Here is a 21,397-nt window from a genome sequence, read left to right on the forward strand (position 1 = left end):
TATGTGGGAAAACATCGGCACCGGCAGACACTTGCAGCTTGCACTGATAGAAAACTTTATTTTGCGTGGCATGCTCAAAAAGCCGAGGATTGCTTATCAAGGTTGGTTCCAATCTTCGAAGCAATTACTGAACCTGACACGATCCAAAATACTGACCATTTCCGGGTATAGGCTGAGTTTGTAAGGGCATCTCATTTTCAAGGTCACTTGGATAATGCTCTTGTTCGGTGGTACTGCCCATTAGGCATTGTAGAGAGTTCTGGATGGATGGAAGGGTTCATGTCGCTGCAGTTGGGAAGCCGGCCGTCTTACTGAGGTGGTCGAGCTTCAACTGAATGCTACTCAACGCCGTAGACAGACAAACCGCTTTCAGGTAGTGGTATCCACGGAAATGAATATTGCGGTTATTATGAAGTCTGATCTTTTGTTGATGAAGATAACTAGCTACTTATAGTACAAATTGGTTCTCCCACTTCAGAAAAATGTAAGCATTCGTCTGAGACAGAAGAGCCGTTAAAGACGGAACATCACTGTCGCAGATGTACGTCACTCAAGGGCATCTCTTGCGACAATGCATCTCGTTCAAGGATGCCATGACGTGGTCTTGACCAGATACTAGCCAGTTCTTATGTGACGTGCTTCCATCTGAACCGCTCCCACGTGTTTATATCCTTGTTTCCCATGCGAGTATCGCAACAGTTCAATTATGAGATTATCCTGTTCTCTGCTGCTCGGGTGTTCGCTCGAACTTGAAACCTAGATGAATGCCATGATGCTCTTGAGAATGCACAAAGAAGCCCGGCCGCTGAAGAAAGGAAGTACTGGTTTGTGGGTATTGGCTGATACTATCATGTTATAACTTCACTCAGAGAGGCTGGGCTAAGCCCCGTGGTCACGCGAACCAAGGAGACAAATGATTTTCTTCTTAATCAAATTTTTGGCTTCTGACTCACAGATTTGATATCCAATAATGCATCAGATCTGAAATTAGTACGGGCGGTCATCCATTGCTTGCTCCTGGCTAAAGGCCAAAATGATAGTCATGTGCAAGGACAGGATAATCAGCTGAACGTATAGATCAGATCGACTTTCCCGGTTTAGAAGATCGTCTCATTGAACAGAGATATTGTCCTCGATGTAGAATGAGATACGTTGTGGGTATGAAAGGAAACACAGGCTTGCTCCTAGAGAGGGAAAGGTCAACATAATAGTTGTCGTTCGTCTCTTGGAGTGATGATAACTTCTGGTAAGCTCTTGATGGCGAGCATTCATGTATGCTAATATAAACTTACCTCTTTATTATCACTGAACACTTCATTTTAATTCCCAGAGCCTAAGGTAGCAGTTCCATGGCAATTAGCATCACGGTTCTTTTTAGTAGGAGTCTGATTTGGTGATGGACTTTGTCATGTTGAAACTCATATTGGGGTGCTTCGGCGATAAATTCGTAGACTTCTTGAATTTCTCGATCCGTGAGTGATGAATATGGTGTTTTCCATTCTAGATGGAAGAATGCCTTGCTGATTTTGCTCAAGTTCATTTTCTTTCCCTTGAAATTGTAAACTAGGCTATAGCTGTCTCCTCACTTTCTCGGGCAAGGATTTCCCGGTCTCTCCTCTTCTTCTTTTCATGCGAAATGGCCAGGACCATATTTATTAAAAATATTATAGCGAACAAGACTCCCACAAAACACACAACTGTTGCCACGGTGACGATTGAGAAGACCGCAAAGCCGTAAGAAGCCCGCTGAAAGGCATAGTTCGTGTTAAGTGGCGGTATAGTGGCACCGACCTGCATCGCCGTGAGTACGAGGGAAGAGTATACCAATACGATGAGTATCCAGGCGAAGTTCCTCTGGAAGAAGACTGCATAGCGGTTATAGCCGTACAAATAGCCGCGAATAAAGTGTGTGGAGAAAAATAGGGTCCTGTATATAGAGTTTATTCTTCCTAGTCGCAACTCGCCAAAGTGATAGCGTTTGTTGACCTGGTCGAGGGCATTTACATCAACATTTGAGATGAATTCTGCCACGAAGCTCTTCCACCAGATCCACGTTATCTCACACGGGAGAAGATCCAACTTGTGGGCTAATTTCAAGTCAAGAGGAGAGCAGATTAGCCAAATATAGGAGAGCAAGATTCCACAAGCGGATTTGTGAAGCTCCTCTGATTCGCAGAGATATTTGTCCCAGAACATGAAATCTAATATATAATCCGGAAGCGGCTTGACGAAAATCTTATTTGAGAACTTGAGGAGATGGAGGTCCGCTTGCTCTGTTAGGAGGATATCAAACCCCATCATCTTCTGTCGGTGTATTGGCCTAGCATTTAGGGGTCTCCCAGCCATCCATAGATGCCTATGTATTCTGTTGAGCCTGGTGTGGTCCAAATCCCGCTTTAGATATGTCTCAATATCGTCTGTGACCAAAAAGACACGTTGATCTTCATCCCGGGAAATAGTCGGTAAGTTCACCAGGAAGACAGAAGACCTATTAGCAGTAGGATCTTGATGGGCATGGCCGGTGAGATTGGCAGGATCTGTCACTCGCACGGAAAAAGGAGGCCTCAATACTTTGTTCTGGTCAACATCAGCACCTGATGATTACGATAAAGCCGTAAAAGCCACGGACAGCTGGTTACAAGAAGTTTACCTTAGTTTCAACCATCCTATCAGTCTCTTGAAATGAGGTAGGGTGTTCGGCAAAGGGCGAAGTTAAAGCAGGCCATGCATGGTAAGAGTCTTCGAAGAAGTGTAGGTCCTCAGATTTTGTTGATATTTGCGAAAAGAGGTAATGGATGGCAAAGAGCGCCAGGGAATAGGAACTCTCGTACTGCTTGCTGCTTAAATCGAACTTTTTATCATAAGAGGCTGCGCCTTGAAACCTATGTAGATTAGAGCTAGGACCCGCATGTGATCACTCACCAGAATGGCTGACGTGTGACTTATCTGCGACCAGTAATCGGGTGTGTACACTGATAATTACAGAGTGAGCGCTGCTTTAGCGTCGAGCGAGCGGGGTGAGCATGGTGGTGCGTAATTGCAGGGCGAGCAGCCGAGAGAGAGCGGATTATTTTCACCTCCCGACCTATCTTATGAGACTCTGTGGGATATAGTATGTCCCAAGTGAATACACTATCAAGGTAATCAGAGACCTAGAAAAAGTGGGGGAGTAAGTATATCCGAACATATGGGGGTTGCTGGAGTGCAGCGGGTGGATACCAATCCAGCCAATTATAGATAGATAGATAGATGAAAAGTGGAGAAAGTGAGTAAAGTAATTCACCACCGAACGGGCCACCCAACCAATTTTACGCGTCAGATTCGTGTCTTATTTTTTTCAACTACCCACCATGCCTCCTAAAATATCTCCTATCATTCAGGATAAACAGGAGCAGGAGAGGAATATCTTATTAGCTATTAAAGCTCTAAAAAATGGCCAAATATCGTCAACTCGCCAAGCTGCAGCTATATTTAATATACCTAGATCGACCCTCCAACGCCGCCAATCTGGTGTCCAATTTCGTCTAGAAACACGCGCAAACGGCATTAAATTGACTGAATCTAAAGAAGATACACTACTTGAATGGATCCTTAGTCTAGATGCTCGCGGCTGTGCTCCTAGAACTAAAGATGTTGGTAGAATGGCCAATATCCTACTCGCCGACCGCAGAATCGACCCTCCTCTTACGATCGGACAAAACTGGGGGACTAGGTTTTCTAAACGCATCTCTAAAATAAAGACTACCTATTCAACACCCCGCAATTTTACACGTGCGCGCCAGGAGGACTATAATGTTATAAGTGACTGGTTCAAACTGGTTCAAAACATGATCGCAAAATATGGTATTACCACTGACGATATTGTTGAGATGGCGGTATACTGCCGCCACTCACCGCTGTCGCAGGCAGACTTTAGGTTGAAGTGTAGTTAGTTTCTTCTCTTCTCTAAGGAATCGAATCACTTTCACCATCTGTTTTCCTCGAGCCACTAGTCCCCTAGTAGTCTCAACAGATATCTATAATTTTGACGAAACTGGCTTCGCAATAGGACGATGTGCAACTTCTAGAGTGGTTACTAGGTCTAGTTATTATGATAGACGCGCAACAAAACAACCTGGTAACCGGGAATGGGTGATAGACATGTGCATGGGTTGGGTATGGGTCGAAATTCATACCCATACCCAACCCATCAGGGGTAAGGCAAACCCATACCCATACCCAACCCAACCCACGTGGGTATGGGTTGGGTATGGGTCCCATATGGGTATTTTTGATGCCTTAATGCCTGATTTTCGCCTCAACCTAAACTAAATTAGGGTAATTAGTGCCTTAGTGCCTAATTTTTGCCTCAATCTAGTACTAACTAGGTGACAAATATCACGTGAAATAAAAGTCTTGGCAAAAAGATGGGTTTATGGGCTGGGTGTGGGTTTTACTTCAAACCCATACCCAACCCATATGGGTTTTGGGTAAAATTTCTGACCCATACCCAGCCCATTGTGGGTTGGGTTGGGTTGGGTATGGGTTTACCCAACCCAATGAACATGTCTATCCGTATTAAATACGAAGCCGAACATTCAGGAATAACCTGGGTTATCATTTAATTACCGAAAAGCATTCAATCAAGTCTCGGCTCTTGATTCCAAATTTATCAATTTAAATCTTCAGTGAAATATGACTCACATAGAATATATCACTACAAATAGATCAATTACAGTACTATATTCGTTATTTCGTTGGTTTGTAGAAGCTTATGTCTAAATCTGTCATGCATAAACAGCCTCGCCATAAGAGGGCTATTCAGTAGAATCGATCTATAATCTACCTTTTCACAGATAAGACAGACCGATATGAATGTCAGCGAAAGTGGAATCCTGGGAGCAGGAACGTAGCTCCTAGGAGCATTTGTGTCAGCTAAAATTAAATAATATTATACCAGCGAATCACGATAAACACACATAGATGATTTCTTTTGTAAACACTTAAGATCCTAAGAGCAAATAAAGTCCAAAATATGATGGACCAATAAAATACTCAAGGAAACCCACTGCGAGTCGCCACTAAGCCAATATGAGACTCCCAGGAGAAATGGCTATTATTCTTTTTGGAACCTCTTTTGTTGGTGGGGCAACGGTGAAATTTAATGGTGAAATCTAATGGAGCTAGCGTGTCGCAGTTTATTGAGGTGGCTTATTCAGCTCCTCAGTGCCTACTCAGTGAGCGAATCAGATCGCTCAGATATTACACAGTGATTACTCAGGTGATGATCAGATGATGATCAATGGGGGGTACTGGGCTCCTGAAAAATGTCGCACACGTGATATTTTTATCAGGCTTAGCGTCTTGGCGTAAATGTTTACAATCGCGTCTAGGTGTTCATCCCTATCTATACACGCCCTATCTATACACGCGTCATTAAAAATTACCCTGCACCATGGATACCACTACCTTTTTTTGCTCGAAATGCCGTAATCCCCGTCCGACCGAGGATTTTGATCTTAATAAGCAAGGGAAGCGAAAAAGCCTTTGTAATCGTCATACAAAGAAGCGTTCTCTTCAGCGCGATGATTGGGATGAATTTACTATGCTTCTCTCCCAGCCTCAGCCTCTTAATCATGACTTTGAATTTGATCTTGATGCTTTGCCTATCAAATTTGGCTCTGAGTTTGATAAAGAGGAGATGGGAATAGCAATGCATAGTCTTTCAGATTTGATCTGGCAGGAAGGTGGATTCCGATTCCGCCATACCTCAACTGATTCCCAATATCATCGGTATAGATATCATTGCTCTCAGGATGAAGCGCATACCCAAAGCTATCAATCTAAGGTAGAAGTTGAAAAACAGAGAGATGGCCGCCGTATAGAGCGATTTCCTTGTGGAAGTAAGCTTATTATACAGCCATCCTTACTTGATCGGACCCTCCGTCTTTCTATTCAACATCACTGGCACCCGCCTTATGAAGATCTTCAAGTTCCGCAAGTCATACACGATCTTATTGACTCCCTTGTCTTGACCCATGCTCCTGCAGAGATTTCCCGCCAGGTTAGGGAGCATCCTAAAGGAAAGGAAGTGTCAAGGCACCAGGTCTATTATATCTGGCATAAGGCAAACTCAAAGAACTGGCGACGCCATGATGATCCTCTTACCTCAGCTCAAATGCTTCTAAATGAGGCAGATTTCCAGAATGGAAGGTATCAGGCCCACCAAGAGATCTTTAAAGCAGGCAACTTATCAGCATTAGGTAAGTGTTGCGACAGCCGAGAAACAAGGCCATCAACAGACGGAAAGTATTTCGGCCGAAAAAGCTTCTGCCAAGACAGTGACTCTGGAACTAGATTAGTATATCACGGCATCCTTGAACGATACGCATTCATCGCAAACGACACCCTTAAGCGATACGCATTCGCGACAGCAATGTCCCGTCTTCACCGTCTCTTCTGTCTCGGACGAATGATGACATTCGTCCAGGGCAGAGGGGCACCCATATACTATAAGTAGCTAGTTCTTTCATCAATGAAAAAGCAGACTTCACAACAACCATAATATTCAGTACTATAGAGACCACTACACTTGGTGGTTTGTCTACAGTGTTGAGTAGTGGTTTGTTGAAGCTCACCAACTCCTTTCTACTGCAGTAAACTCCAATTCCCTTTTACTGCAGTAAGAACTCGAGCACCATTCTCAGTAACGAGCGACTAGCTAGCTACGCTCGCTAAGCGAGCGACAGTTCTACTAAGTCGTCTCGTCCCTGATATGGTCTATCAAATGAAGGCTATATTAGGTAGAGAGCAGCGGATCTTTAAAGGACGATGGAGAGAAGCCTTTAAAAGGTAATGGAAAAAGGATGCAAGAAAAACTGTTTGTCTAGATCAGATAAAACAGCATCATACAGATCCTTATCAATGGGTCTGTGCCTGTCCTGCCTTCTTACTTAGTCGATTCTTATGCTGTAAGCATATTTGTCGGAACATGGATATTGCAATCATGCAATACCATAAACCCGGAACGGAACAAACAGACCCCCGAGTCACGGGGGAACAACTATATTAGGAACTCAAGTAGCTACATGAATCGAACACATTTCACACCACTTTGCACAACGTATATACTAAGAATCTAGGACGAACCATACCCTTTTCCAGTGTATATAGTGCAACGTGTGAACCCTGTCCTTTCAACGTAGTTGATCGACAATATTATCTACTGTTTCAAGACGCCACCTCCTCAATTCTTTAATACTGTTTCCCGCCATGATACTTGTCCTTTTTGGCGGGATGAGCGATTAGAACTTAAACCAGAGTTCAAACGCAGTGGTAAAGAGCCTACTCCACTACCAGATTATGAAAGCGATACCTCTTCAGCATCAGATAGTGAGGAAGAAATAGAGGAGGATGAGGAAGAGGAGGAGGATATTCAAGCTCAATTAATAGCTTGGCGCCAATTCCAATTTGATACTATATCAATGGTTGATGATCAAGGAGAAAGGTTTGCAAAGAAGTGGCTTCAGTATATCAAAAGCCAAAGGACTCAAACCCAGAAGCTGATTAATGAAGCTAAAACTATTCGGAGCATGCGGACGATGCCTAAAACTTGGCGGAAGCACGATCATCCACTAGGTGTTTATTTACAGTAGTTAGAATCGGACTTAGAAGAATTGAACTTGATTTGAATTAGTAATGCTATTGAGATTAGTAAGGCTTGGCAAATATCACGTGTGCGACAGTTTTTCGGCTGCCCATTACGCACACTTTGATGATCAGGTACGATCAGGTGACGCTCAGTGACGGCGTTCGCATGATTACATAACGGTCACTGACTTGCTCTTGGCGTTCGTGGCGTGCTTAGCTCTACTCAGTGAGCAAAAAGCGGCAAGCACTGAGCACTAAAACAGAAGGGGAAAGCCAAGAACTGGGAAAGAAAATCTACTACCTAGGTACTCCCGACTCACTGCAATTTCATCTCCAAGTCATTAAGGCGTTTATTACAAAGATCCAACTTTGGAGGGCTTTGGGAAGAGAATTCCCGTGGCCCCGACAGATGTAAGTGTAGATATGTAATTCAAATTTTCCTATATATGTTCATCTCAAAAATCCATCCATCCAAAATCGCCTGGCATGAAAAATATGAATCAATTCAATATATAAATCAGGAAGATGCAAAAAAATTAATAATAAAAAAGCAGTGCTGAAAAAGCCCAGGGATATAATAAGTCGTAATAATCAGGTATAAAAAAGTAATGGCAACGTCCAAAGTCGTCATAAAATAAAGACATCCACTTGGGGTGTAAGAAAAGCAGAAAGGGGTATGATAGAAGTGAAGAAAGAAGGTTACAGCAAAAGAAAAGGTGCATGGCTGCAGTTGAGAGGAATTTGCGGATGCGGATTCCTCAGGTCATATATACACTTGCGCTACCCAGCGATAAGGTCATGTGACAGTTTGAGGCATATTTACATCTTCATGGCTACGGCTGCCATGACGCCGAAGATAAGACCAACCATAGAGGCAGTGGTGCTGGTAGCAGCATTGGCCTTGGCGGAGGTAGAAGAAGACGAAGATGAAGAAACTGAAGAAGCTGAATCAGACGAGGCGGACCCGGTCGATGTAGCTGCGGTGGTTGATGTCGTATATTCGGAGATCACGGCACTGCCGGAGGCGGCAAAGACGTGAGGACGGTAAGTGTAGGTCATAGAGGGGCTTTGAATGGACTGCTTGGTCTCGATTGTAGAGGTGGGGACAACAGTCGAGGTAGAGCTGGAGGTAGAGGTAGAAGTGGTGGAAGTAGAGGTTGAGGTAGAAGTAGGGGTGCTGGAGGGAGTGGTTGAGGTCGAGCTTTCAGTGGTCGAAGTGGAAGATGGTGTAGGAGTTGTGGTGCTGGAGGTAGTTGCAGCAACAGTGCTGGTAGAGGAGGTGCTGGAGGCGCTGGAGGCGCTGGAGTCGCTGGAGTCACTGGAGTCGCTGGAGTCGCTGGAGTCGACATCGAAGACAACAATCTTGGCAGTGGCACCGCTAGGGACAGTAACAACACAGCCGGTAGCACCACCAGCACCAGTGAAAACGTCCTCGGCACTCATCTCGTTGACACCCATAGTGGAAGGATCGATCTTGCAGGGGAGACCATTGCATTCGCCTCCAGTGCATTCAACCTCGATACCGAACGCAGGCTTGACATTACGGAAAGGGGTGGTGGTCTCCAAGTAGATAGGGTTCCAGCCAATCTTCATGTAAGTGATGCCATTGGCAACGGTGTTAGCACCGGCTGTGTAAGGAGACCAGTTACCCACGGGGTTGGCATTGGTACCCCAGATACAGCCCTCCTCAGCGGAAACACCCGGAGCGTTGATGTAGTACTGTGCGGCGGTCTCACACCAGTAACTCAGGCCAGGGACGGCCAGAGTTTCCAGCTCCTCAACCAGGGTCGGGATCAACATGGCCTCGTTTCCAGGCAAAACGGTCTGGCAGAAAGCCACGGACTGGGAAGCCTTGTTATGAACGGACACAGCACCGGTGCCTGACTCGCAGTAGGCCCTGCTGGGGTAGGGCTTGGAGATATTGCCATCTTCATCACAGTACAGACCACCATTCTATAGATGCTGTCAGTAGACCCCCCTTGCATAGTAAAGGTGGAGGTGACGTGTAGATCTTACCATAGAGAGGGGATAGGTATAGGAAGTGGCCTCAGGGTCCCACTGCATAGAAACTTCACCAGGAGGGCAAGCATATGGGCAGTAGTTGCCAGGCTCACAGGTCTGGTCAGGGCTCATGGCCCAACCAGCGTTGTTCTGATCAGGAGTCACAGAGACCAGACCAACATCGGTAGGGAATACACACTTTGCGCTCTTCTTCTCAATGTTCTCAGAGCGAGCTCCATGACTGTGGGCATGACCATGATTGGCAGCATCCACGCTTGCAATGAGAGCAACGAGCGCGGCAGCGTGAGTAGCAGTAATCTCGAACTTCATTTTGTATTAATTTGAAAGACTGAATGAATGAAATTGAGTTAAACGAATGACTGAAATTGGCCGAAGGCCGGAAGTACGCAGAGTGCTCGCAGGGAATGTGATTACAGGGGAGGAAAAAGGAAGTAAAAGACGGGGAAACACTGGACACAAAAGGGACAAAAGCCCAATTCTCAGCGTAAGCTGGGCAGTGTTGACTAGGCCATGGGCTAAGCTGGAAAAGGAACATGATCTGGGCAGGTGTGCGCCTAGCTCGAGGCATGGAGTATCTCAACTCGTATCTCAACTCTGGAACGGACCCTTAGTGGTTCATAGTGAAGCAGCACGAGGGGCCAGTCCCAATATGTAGCCATTGGCGGGACAAAATGCAACTAAACTTAACTAGTGAACAGCCACCTGTAGCCCTAGCGCCAGGGGTATTGCCACTACTATCCAATGGTCTTGTTACAAACCCGATGGTTCATGCTTGGCAGGTAGAAAACGCCAATAAGCTCATTGATATTGAGTTGATGTGGAGATTGATGAACCATGAGGTCCATTCCGTCCCAAGGTTATCAGAGCCGCCTTTTGCTGAGAGACTGGAAGGCTATATGGTAAAAGTTAGAAGTTATCCATTCAATAGAAATTTAATTGAATCTGAAGCAGTCTCCATAATTTTAAAACGAAAGGGGTGTTTGATATGGAAGAGACGAGGAGGTTTGGAAGGGAAAAAAAGGGGGGGATGGCAGGTGACTTGGATGCCCCACAGAACAACATCCTTCGGCATCTCATCTACGGCCGATCGTCATTATACACTAATGTTGCAATTTACCCATTTTTCCTTTGTATTACATCCATGATTTGTTGGTAAGGCTGGACTTTTTAATGCTTGCTCAAAGCTTAACCTCGAAAATCTAATTTATCTCAGAAGAGTTCCCACTAGAGCTTCAACATTAATAACCTAATATGAGCTTCAACCCCATGCAAAGTGCTTGAGTAACAGCCCTATGTGGATCAGGATCTTCATTTCATTCTAAATCGGTCTGGAGTTCAACGCTATGTCTATCCTCTAACAGTCGAATATTTTCATTTCATTAGGGTTACTAACCTCTTTATATGTTGTCCTTGCGTGTTATACGCATAGTCACGTTTGCTTCCGTGGCGTCTATCAGTGAGAGACAATTTCAAAAAGCCGTTGCAACCTGCATAATCATTATCACGAGATCTCTTGGCTGCAAGGGCTCGTGGCTTATGCATATGGTCCGCCATCAGTAGTTTGTAATTATGCACCTGACTACCTAGAAAGCCTAACATCCAACTCTTAAAGCTTTGTCAGTAAGGAAGTTGGTTCTCTTCCACATTCTGTTCGATTCATATCACGTTTATCGACATTATTCACCAGGCTGACTAGCTAGGCTGGTCCACCCACTAAAAGCCGAGGCATCTATATCTCTCCATCCCCATGAAATACAGTAGTGACGCGCAAGTAGCTGCCACTCCTCCATCTCGTCTAACATCTCCAGGCTAGCAACACGCTCTTTCTCGTCCTCGGCCACCCAGAACCTCCAGAGAAAATCGATATCAGCCGCAGATTGGCCGCTGGTAAATCCATGCTGGAGAAGCCGGGCCCTCTGTGCCTCTAGCGAGTCGTATTTATTAAGTGTTTGAAGTTGAATACCTCGCGCTGCAAGGTTAGACACCATCGTTCGACCGAATGAATCATGAGGACGAATCGGTTCATATACGATCAACCCCAGCGACACAGTGGAATCAAGTAAACTCTCTGTGAAGAAAGTCACCACCTGGGCGGCTTCTGAGGGAGAAAGGTACACCAAACAACACTCTGAAATCAACAAAGTCGGAAGCTGTTTTTCTACGCCGGGGAGTATTTCTGTGATGGAGCTGTTCGACGACAGAGACCGTAAATCAATCGGATGAATATGGTATGATGGAGAATGAAGCCCATCTCCCGCTTCGGATATAGTCACTTCATCACCAGGGGAATTGATTACTAAGGCCTGCTGTAGAAGTGGTGTTGACCGGATCGCACGAATCTTTTCAGTGGTATTGACGGGAAAATCAAGTTCGTGGTAGATGAGATCAGAGGGTTGGCGCGCAGAAAGAAGTCGAAAAACCCGAGTGTCTGATCCAGACCCCAGAGAGATTATTTGTTTTTTGTGCTTGGATTTTGGTGAATATGGGCCGAGGAAGCGAGCAACGAGTTGGTCGATTGCGGTAGTGCGAACATAAGTTCCTGGCAGATTTCGAATTAATCGCTGAATTAGCAGACGGAGAGCATCTACGCACCTCTATTGATAATTGGGAGCCTCCTTGTCGCATTTCCCGGGGACGTCAAAGATGTGGCGTAGGGGTCGTCCATATATCCAAGAGCAACAGCGCTCAGTCGGGAGACGCTGGCGTCATTATCAGTACCCTGTACGATGCGATCTTTAGCAGATGGGCGACTGTGGCCATCTTCGACTGAGCGACTAGCACCACGACCTCTTCCTCGGCCTCTTCGAAGCGTATTGAGGTTAGGAATGTGCGGGGAAGCCATAGAGAGGGGTATGAGGAAGCTTGAAACTTGGAGCTCGTGGATGTGGAGAAGGCGGGAAAAGCTTGGAAGCCACATGGAAGTATTTTGGACTTTTTACAGCATTCCATGTTTACATATTTCCATACCCAATTGCTGAGATCTTAAATCAATCTCAATCCCTAAAGCTTCAATTATAATTTATTCTCAAATTGATTAATTAATTCAATGAGTAAGGTCAAGTGCTGGCCCCCGCACATGTAACTGTTTACCTGGCTACGGATCTGCCTAGGAATTGATACTTCCAGATGGAGTACAGGCATGATCAACGATTTTCTTTTTACAGATTCAAGGTCAACTCGGCCATTTTGTCATTTATTGACTGTCCTCAATCTTAAGCATTAGTTACTGTACACCGTAACACACATCAGACATAAACAAAGTTGTTTCGGCACAACGGGCACGTGCTCTGGTTGCTGCTCTTGAACCAGCGGTACAGACAACTTCCGTGGAAAGAGTTTTTGCAAGTGGCGCATCGCTTATTGGGCGTTTGCATATCAGTCGAAACGATCGAGTAGCAGATTGCACACTCAGTATGTCCTTTAAGGGCGCCCTGCACGTTCTTCCGGAACGCCATCAGCCCATCAACAATATTGCCGTTGGAAAACAGGATCACTCCCTGGAATGTGAGCATCCAACTTCTCCATTTCTTCTCATCAACAAGCACTCGGCTGCGGCCAACCACAACTGCAGGCTGGAGAGGATAAGAAGGCGGGAGAGATATGGACATGGCGACAGGTGGTGAATCTTCATCGACAGGAATGCTGGCCACGATCTCCGCTATCCGGGGTGAAATCTTCACTTCCAACGCTCGCTCCTCGTTCGGATCTTGAGTGGCAATCCATTCCACGATATTTTGGCATGAATCATAAACCACGAGTGGTGAGATCTACAGGAGAATTAGCAGCGTTAAAGATGACTTGGTACTCTACTTTCACTCACGAATTTCTCTGTCCAGCTTTCCACCGGACCCTTCACCCGTTTTTTGGTATCAATCCACCAGTTTCTAGTAAGAGTAGAAAGATGTGTCAGAGATAAGTAGTAAAGATGGACCAGAAGCCACTGGAATTCGTTTTCTGGCTTGTCATGGATATCGAATTCGAACGACCTGATGTCAATTTTGGATGCATCAATGATCTTGCCCTGTGATGATTGCAGGAAGTCAAATGTGAATTCTAGCAGCGGAATAAGAACATCGTTTTCCTTGATGTTCGCAACGTAAAATTCCCGGACGGGAAGTGACTGTTGGAGTTGTTAGCAGAGATACTGTTATTTTCGGATGAAGAAAGACCTACTACGTTTGAAACATGATCAAAAACTATCTTCCAACTCAGAAGGTATGATCTTATGCTAGTCCACATCTTATCATCACCCCAGTCGTTGTTGACCATGCTGATGTTCGGGGCTTCGACCAACAAAGATAGGAGCTCATCGGGCAGACTGACTGTAGACTTTGATAAGGCAACATCAATAGATACCTGCTCTTGGGCTCGTGGAAGGTAGCGATGCAGAATTGTGTAGGCAGCACGCTGGATAGAGCGGCTTTGCACGGTCAAAAGACGGAAATAACTGTTGACATCCTTGATGCTTTCCATCGGCATGACGCTAATCAGACACTGCAGAAGACTGACAGTTTCGTCCCGTGGTTTATGGAAAGTTGTGGAGGCATCTTTTGAAATGAGCTGATGATCCAATACAGAAATGACACAGAAAGACTTACCGAAAAGGAAGATCGTGGAAGCAAGCTCACTGAAGATGACATTCTTCTCCTCCAACCAGGCATCGCGGAGATCATCGTTGCAGTCTCCTTCAGCCATGGACATAAGGCGAGTAAATAGTAGGATAGATGCCATTAGCAGAGGAAGAGCCTGTTCACCGTCATTGGTCTCACCAAATACCGAGCCCAAGATCTTCATGCTATAATCCCAATGCGACCCGTAGATTTCGACAAGATGTGGAAGAATATTCACCAAGGTTATCATTATTTCAGCTCTGAGTCCGATTGACTTGTCAGAGTTTAGACATTCGAGAAGGTTCTTTGTGAGGAAAACCAAGCGCTGTGTCGGGATATGTGTCACAACGGCTTCCTCCCCTAAGAGCAGAATATTGAGGAGAGAAATTTTCCGCAACCCTAAGAAATGATGTTAGCGATCCAACACGGAAGGGAGGCTGTATGAAACACGGTTAAAAAATACCAGTCGAGGAACCATGCTGAGGGTTAAGCCCAGTTAAATCAGCAACGAGCTCATTGAGAATTCGATTCCCAACAGGGTTAGCCAATATGGAAGTTCGCAAAGAAGCAAACCATGCGGCAGAGCGAATTGGATTGGCAGTTCGTGCCTCTCTGCAAATTTTCGCAAGTTCGTCAGAGGACTTGACATTGTGATTGTTGCCCAAATTGATCATCTGGGCAAAGGTCTGTCCAATACGATAGTCATTAGGGGAAATTCCAGCAAGTCCCTCCAATTTGCTTTCCCACAGAGAGAACAGAAATTGAGAAATACTAGTCTCTGGTGATGATCTCAACGGTTCATTAGACTGACACCATTTTCTGATAACCTCCTGTCCCTGACGCAGGAGCTCCGAATACTCCTCACGTTCCTCGGCAAACAGAGCTCCTGAAATACCATTGTACTCTTCGATATTTAGGTCGTCTTCGATCAGCTGTATAGCCAAAGGTAGGAAGTAGAAGAGAGTCTCAAGACTTTCAGCGTTCATCTTGGCGACGAATTCAGAAGTGGAGAGGGCATTGATTGAGACTGTTGCAAGGCGGAATGCAGCAGAACAGCGGGCCGAGTCTCGGGAGATGTCAAGCCGGAGTGTTTTCAACGACTCCGATAACTCAAGTTGAATCAAGTGAACAGTGCCTCTCAATGGGCTTGTAATAGCAGTCGAAGGAAGCGGTGGGAGTTGCAGGAAGGGTGCCATAGCGCTGTCCCATGCTTGGAAAGAAGGGAAAATATCTTCTAGGCCATAACTGAATTCTTCTGTCTCAATACCCTTTATCAATTCCTTCACGATGATAACAAGAGATTCAATTCTAATGCAATGTTAGATAATGGCCATAAAATTGGAAACTCGCAGAACGACTTACGATAATGACTCTGGAGTGGCAAAACTGAACCCATTCTGGAGAATTTCCAACTTTGACTTGGTGCTCGTATCACCTGCAACTGATTCCTCGAAAGTCTTCATCACCGATTCCGCTAGAGCGGCCACTTCTTCCGAAGTAGACTCTTGAAGGAACAACAATTTCTGAGTCAGACTGGATCCATTCTCTCCATTTTGGAATTCTCTCACGGCAGATGGCACTGTCTTCCCTAGGTGAGAGAGACCATGTAGCACGTTAACAACGTCCGCGAAAGATAATGCATCAATGATTGATACGAATATTCTTTTTACTAATTCGCCGCGAGAAGTCTGGTTTTGGAGAATAGTGGTGATAGTTGACCAGTGCAGTTGAGTACCTTGAAAAGCCTTATCCAGAGCTCGATCCACAAGAGAATTAAGTTTTTCCCGGTCACCAAGTTCATTGAAGTTGAGGGCTGACAATAAGCTTTGGAGAATATGCGAATTGTATTGTTCAGGATCTAGCTCCAATGCTCGCTCAACCACACCCTCGAAGCTGGAGGAGAAACCATCCCACTCACGGCAAGCCAAGACGATCGATATGAGGCGATCGGCTGACGGTGAGTACAGAAGATCTGAAACGTCTGTTTGAATAAATTCGGCAAGTTCCTTTGAGCGTTTGGCTACGGAAGGCATTTGAAGAATACATTCTTCCACTATTCCAGCTGCCCCGTAGGGCTTCCCATTGCGTGAGTGAAGAACTTTCAGGGAATTGTCGAGAAGGAACAAATTCGATTTTTCAAAGATACTTCGGGCTTGAGCTTCGCTCTCTGCATTTTGGATTCTTGAAAGAGTAGCAGTCTCCAAGGCGAAGAGACGTTTTGATTCTGCACATATTGCGTCTTGGGAAGATCGGAAATCCTTCGATTGTTCTGGAGATGACAGCTTCACGGCTTCCAGCAGATCTTCTGATAATTTGGTCCAAAGAAGTTGAATTTCGAGTCCCTGCTCATTGGAAATGAGAAATGTAATGTACTCGGCACAAATATCCGCGGCTGACTGAGGAGGAAGGGACCACTGGGTAAATTCGAAATTAGGCCGCACGTATTGTGTCACCAAGGGAGACAGTCGTTGTTGAATAAACTCAGACCTCTGCTCTTCCGGCAGAAGAACCGCAAGCCAAGCTCCAACTTTGATGTAGTGTTTCCACCCAATAGCAAAATTTTGCCGCAGCTCTTCTCTCAAATTAAGTCCTTCTTGGAAAGCTTCCGTGATTGATTTTGCACTACCAATGGCGAATTTCCCGTCCGTGGATGATTTATCGGCTCCTGCAAGCACTTCTTGTGGAATAATTTGAAGCAATTTATCCAGATTCGACCAGAAAGCTCCGCTACCTTGTGACCCTTTTTTGATGTACTGGAGCAACCGTTTGGAGGCGGAAGTTTTGCTGGAATAGTCTTCGATCCATATGGATGGTCTTGAAGAGGTTAAAAGCAGAATGGACTCCGATAGTTCTAAAGCAGAGCCAAGCTGAGGGCGAGAAAGTGCTTTTCCAATGACAGCTGAGCTGACAACCTTCCAGTCGAGCCAGCCAGGCTCTCGAGTCACAACTGTTCGCAAAAGGACATATACAGAGCGACGAACAAATGGGTCATCATGATCGCAAAAAGCCCATAGAGACTTGCTGCCAAGAATTTCCTCTATTTCCGGGACTCCTTTTTGAAGAACGTCATCTGGAGAGTTTCCTATTGATAAAGGTCATTGATTGGTTCGAATTCAGCAAACGCAAGTGAAAAAAAAAATGGATGGACAACTAGGCGTACCTAAAATGCGGTTGAAGAGCATGAGTGCAGCCCCAACAACACGTGTATATTTCGTCTCTGCGTCATCCTTCTTGACGGTTCTCTCGTCGCTTAGAGTCAAAGCTGTCTGGTGAAGTAGGACGTCGTCTATAAACTCTAGAATCGCACTTTGGTAAATCTTCCACACGTTATTTCTTTTCTCTTCAGTAGAAAAGACTTTTGTGAAAGATTCCAACGCCGCTTGATGGACTTGGCGATCGCTGTCATAGATACCAGCAAGCCATGCGCCTATCACTTTAGACAAATGAGGCACAATTCTTTTGCCAGCAAGACGAGAAACAGAGCCCTGAATGATATGAGCCAGCTGTCTGGCCCGTCGGGAAAGGTCAATTGAGACACGAGGGTAGATTTTCATCTTCCAACATGGGTTAGCACTTTAGATGAACAAACGAGAATTGAGTAAACATACCCATGCTTCTACGAAGCTTTCATCAAGAGTTCCCTTCCTGACTTCCACCGATAAAACATATTCCTTCAGCTCCTCTAGAGCTTTTGTACGTGTGGTCTCGTCTTTCTTCAGCGAGTTCTTGAATGCAATCACCAGTTGCTGCTCAGAGATGCGAGAAAGGTCAAGTGGTTCAGAAATGTAATTGAGAGAAGACGGTTGACGTCCAGAACTGTTAAAACCAGAGAACCCCCCAAAGGACCCAAAGCCCCCCGCAGCCGCACGACTGCTGGAGGCTTGAGACTTGAACTTTTTGCTCATTAGGATGTGGGGTATGAAGTAAGTGAATGATAGTGGGGGAGAAATTTAGGCAACTGGCAAGGTTGGGCTGAGACAAGCCTGGGCAGTTGAGTGTGCCCCTAGGACAGTCTTAAATAAATGAAACAAGACTTCAAAAATTTCTCGTTCTTCTTTCGCAATGGTTGTTGGAAAAGATTGATATAAATCGCGGGCGGCCACCCGATACGTACGTCACGTGATACCGTGTCATCGCTGTCCCAAAAGGGAAGAGATCGAGAGCTCATCTCGCGGCTCATCACTTTCTTGCCTGATTTCAATGCTTCGGGGTTATCAGCCACCATGAAGTTCTTCATTGAGTATGCTCCTATAAAATTACTATATGGGTAATTTTCTCTACTAACATTCTTTCTTCACTCTAGTGATCTTCCGGTGCTTTTCCCGTATCCTCGAATCTATCCAGAGCAATATGCCTACATGTGTGACCTCAAAAAGACCCTCGACGCAGGGGGTCACTGTGTCCTGGAGATGCCTTCAGGCACCGGAAAAACTGTTTCTCTGCTTTCTTTGATTGTCGCTTATCAGCAGCACATGCCGGAACACAGAAAGCTCATTTATTGCTCGCGAACTATGTCAGAAATTGAAAAGGCACTAGCAGAGTTGCAGGCTTTGATGAAGTACCGTACGCAGGAACTAGGCCATGAGGAAGAATTTCGCGCTCTAGGACTAACCAGCCGGAAGAATCTTTGCCTGCATCCTTCCGTGCGACGAGAGAAAAGCGGTACTGTGGTTGACGCCAGATGCAGGAGCTTGACGGCGGGCTTTATGAAGGAAAAGAAGGAGCGTGGTGAGGAGGTAGATCTTTGTGTCTACCACGATGTTTGTATACCCGATCCTTTCCAGCCAAATGGGACATGTTAACATGATCTAGAACCTCGACCTTCTCGAGCCACATAATCTTGTACCCCCGGGAGTATTTACTCTTGATGGTCTTTTGAAATACGGAGAGGAACACAAACAGTGTCCTTACTTCTCTGCTCGGCGTATGGTAAGACGATCTGCTGTGTTCTTTGAAAGATTCTGGTATTAACGAGGCTAAGATGCCTTGGTGCAACGTCATTATCTACTCCTACCACTACCTCCTCGATCCAAAAATTGCGGATCGAGTATCCAAAGAACTCTCAAAGGACTGCATTGTGGTATTCGACGAGGCGCACAATATCGATAACGTCTGCATCGAATCCCTGAGCCTCGACATTAGCGAGGATTCACTCCGCAAAGCCACCCGAGGCGCAATCAACCTTGAACGCAAGATTGAAGAAATGAAGACCACGGATGCAAACAAGCTCCAAAACGAATATTCAAAGCTTGTAGAGGGGCTGCAGCAGGCGGAGCAAGCTCGAGAAGAAGATCAGTTCATTTCAAATCCAGTTTTACCAGATGACCTGCTGAAAGAAGCGGTACCCGGTAACATTCGTCGAGCTGAGCACTTCATGTCCTTCTTGAAGAGATTCATTGAATATCTTAAAACTCGGATGAAGGTGACCCATACCATATCAGAAACACCGCCTTCTTTCTTGACGCACTTGAAAGATCTTACATTTATTGAGCGCAAGCCTCTAAGATTCTGCGCGCAACGCTTGACACTGCTTGTGCGCACACTGGAGCTTGTAAATATTGAGGATTATCAATCGCTTCAAGAAGTCGCGACTTTTGCGACTCTCGTCTCAACCTATGATAAGGGCTTTGTTCTCATCCTAGAGCCATTCGAGTCGGAAGCCGCCACTGTGCCGAACCCGATTTTACATTTTACCTGCTTGGATGCTGCAATTGCTATCAAGCCTGTGTTTGATCGGTTTAGCTCTGTGATCATCACTTCGGGAACATTATCCCCGCTGGAGATGTATCCAAAAATGCTTGGATTCACGGCTGTCTTGCAAGAATCATACAGTATGACTCTGGCACGACGTTCATTTTTGCCCATGATTGTCACCAGAGGATCTGACCAAGCGCAGGTCTCCTCATCTTTTGGCATTCGCAATGACCCTGGTGTTGTCCGTAATTACGGAAGCCTTGTGACGGAATTCGCACGTATTACACCCGATGGCGTTGTGGTCTTCTTTCCATCCTATTTATATATGGAGTCCATCATCAGCATGTGGCAAGGTATGGGGATTTTGGATCAAATTTGGAATTACAAATTAATTCTTGTCGAAACACCCGATGCCCAGGAATCATCTCTGGCATTAGAGACTTACCGGACAGCCTGTTGCAATGGACGTGGGGCTCTCTTGTTTTGTGTTGCACGAGGCAAGGTGTCTGAAGGTATCGATTTCGATCATCATTACGGTCGTGCTGTGATATGCATTGGTGTACCTTTCCAGTACACTGAATCGCGTATCTTGAAGGCCCGCCTCGAATTCTTGCGGGAAAACTACCGCATCCGAGAAAATGATTTCCTTTCCTTCGACGCCATGCGACATGCTGCCCAGTGCTTGGGTCGTGTCCTTCGTGGCAAGGATGACTACGGAGTCATGGTTCTTGCGGATCGCCGATTCGAGAGGAAACGACTGCAGCTTCCCAAATGGATAAATCAGGCCATGTTAGACAGCGAGACAAATCTGAGCACAGACATGGCTGTCTCAAATGCCAAAAGTTTCTTGCGCAGTATGGCTCAGCCTTTCAAGTCTAAGGATCAGGAGGGCATTTCTACGTGGAATTTGGCTGATATTGAGCGACACGAAGCCAAGCGAAAGGATGAACATGAGCGACTGAACCACGAGCCCACACATGGGTACAAAATGGATGGCATCGTTGCATCTGCTCCCAAGGTCGTAGATGACAACGAGTATGATGAGGGCATCGATGAGGATATGATGATGCTCGACGCTTGAGTTAAACTAATCATTATTAATCTTTATTTGAATTTTTTGTCATTGAAGGTTCATAAAGAGAATGGACTGAGCAACTTAGGCGTTTTGAGCTCAGTCACGGAAATATAGCATGGATGGTGTTTTGGACCAGATTGATGGTCAATTTTTGGCGCTTTTTTCAAGCATTATTTTTTCCCCAACTCTCAAGCAGTCAACCACATAATCCCATTCCAATAATACTTCTTTTCAAAACAGTCCAGAAATCAATATTTGAGCAGTCCACGTACTCCTTTTCATCGCAACTTGAGTGGACCTCGGGACTTACTCGGATAGACAGCTCAAATAGTAACTGATTTGTACCTGATATGTAGAGAGCTAATAT

At 45.5% G+C, this 21,397-nt stretch overlaps 5 protein-coding genes across 5 annotated transcripts; 1 reads left to right on the top strand and 4 right to left on the bottom strand.

Moving 5' to 3' along the window:
- Positions 1-1,563: 1,563 nt before the first annotated feature.
- Positions 1,564-2,346, bottom strand: N7495_002363 (uncharacterized protein; the record flags this gene model as incomplete). The annotated part of the gene is made up of 1 exon (XM_057205032.1): positions 1,564-2,346. The coding sequence occupies one exon, from the start codon at positions 2,344-2,346 to the stop codon at positions 1,564-1,566; it is 783 nt and encodes a 260-aa protein (XP_057065639.1).
- Positions 2,347-8,448: 6,102 nt separating this feature from the next.
- N7495_002364 (SUN domain-containing protein) lies at positions 8,449-9,960 on the bottom strand (the record flags this gene model as incomplete). Its single annotated transcript, XM_057205033.1, has 2 exons — positions 8,449-9,582; positions 9,646-9,960. The coding sequence occupies 2 exons, from the start codon at positions 9,958-9,960 to the stop codon at positions 8,449-8,451; spliced, it is 1,449 nt and encodes a 482-aa protein (XP_057065640.1).
- A 1,367-nt stretch (positions 9,961-11,327) lies between these two features.
- Positions 11,328-12,568, bottom strand: ppm1 (protein C-terminal leucine carboxyl O-methyltransferase ppm1; the record flags this gene model as incomplete). Its single annotated transcript, XM_057205034.1, has 2 exons — positions 11,328-12,190; positions 12,244-12,568. The coding sequence occupies 2 exons, from the start codon at positions 12,566-12,568 to the stop codon at positions 11,328-11,330; spliced, it is 1,188 nt and encodes a 395-aa protein (XP_057065641.1).
- A 328-nt stretch (positions 12,569-12,896) lies between these two features.
- On the bottom strand, positions 12,897-18,166 carry N7495_002366 (ubiquitin-protein ligase RKR1; the record flags this gene model as incomplete). Its single annotated transcript, XM_057205035.1, has 8 exons — positions 12,897-13,418; positions 13,472-13,771; positions 13,825-14,198; positions 14,250-14,660; positions 14,725-15,569; positions 15,624-17,343; positions 17,422-17,815; positions 17,870-18,166. The coding sequence occupies 8 exons, from the start codon at positions 18,164-18,166 to the stop codon at positions 12,897-12,899; spliced, it is 4,863 nt and encodes a 1,620-aa protein (XP_057065642.1).
- A 318-nt stretch (positions 18,167-18,484) lies between these two features.
- Positions 18,485-21,036, top strand: N7495_002367 (TFIIH/NER complex ATP-dependent 5'-3' DNA helicase subunit RAD3; the record flags this gene model as incomplete). Its single annotated transcript, XM_057205036.1, has 4 exons — positions 18,485-18,501; positions 18,565-19,021; positions 19,074-19,190; positions 19,243-21,036. 4 exons carry the CDS (start codon positions 18,485-18,487, stop codon positions 21,034-21,036), a joined length of 2,385 nt encoding a protein of 794 aa, XP_057065643.1.
- Positions 21,037-21,397: the final 361 nt, after the last annotated feature.

This window comes from Penicillium taxi, assembly GCF_028828555.1.
Source record: "Penicillium taxi strain IBT 34144 chromosome Unknown utg000002l_segment0_segment0, whole genome shotgun sequence".
NCBI classification, from domain to species: Eukaryota; Fungi; Ascomycota; class Eurotiomycetes; order Eurotiales; family Aspergillaceae; genus Penicillium; species Penicillium taxi.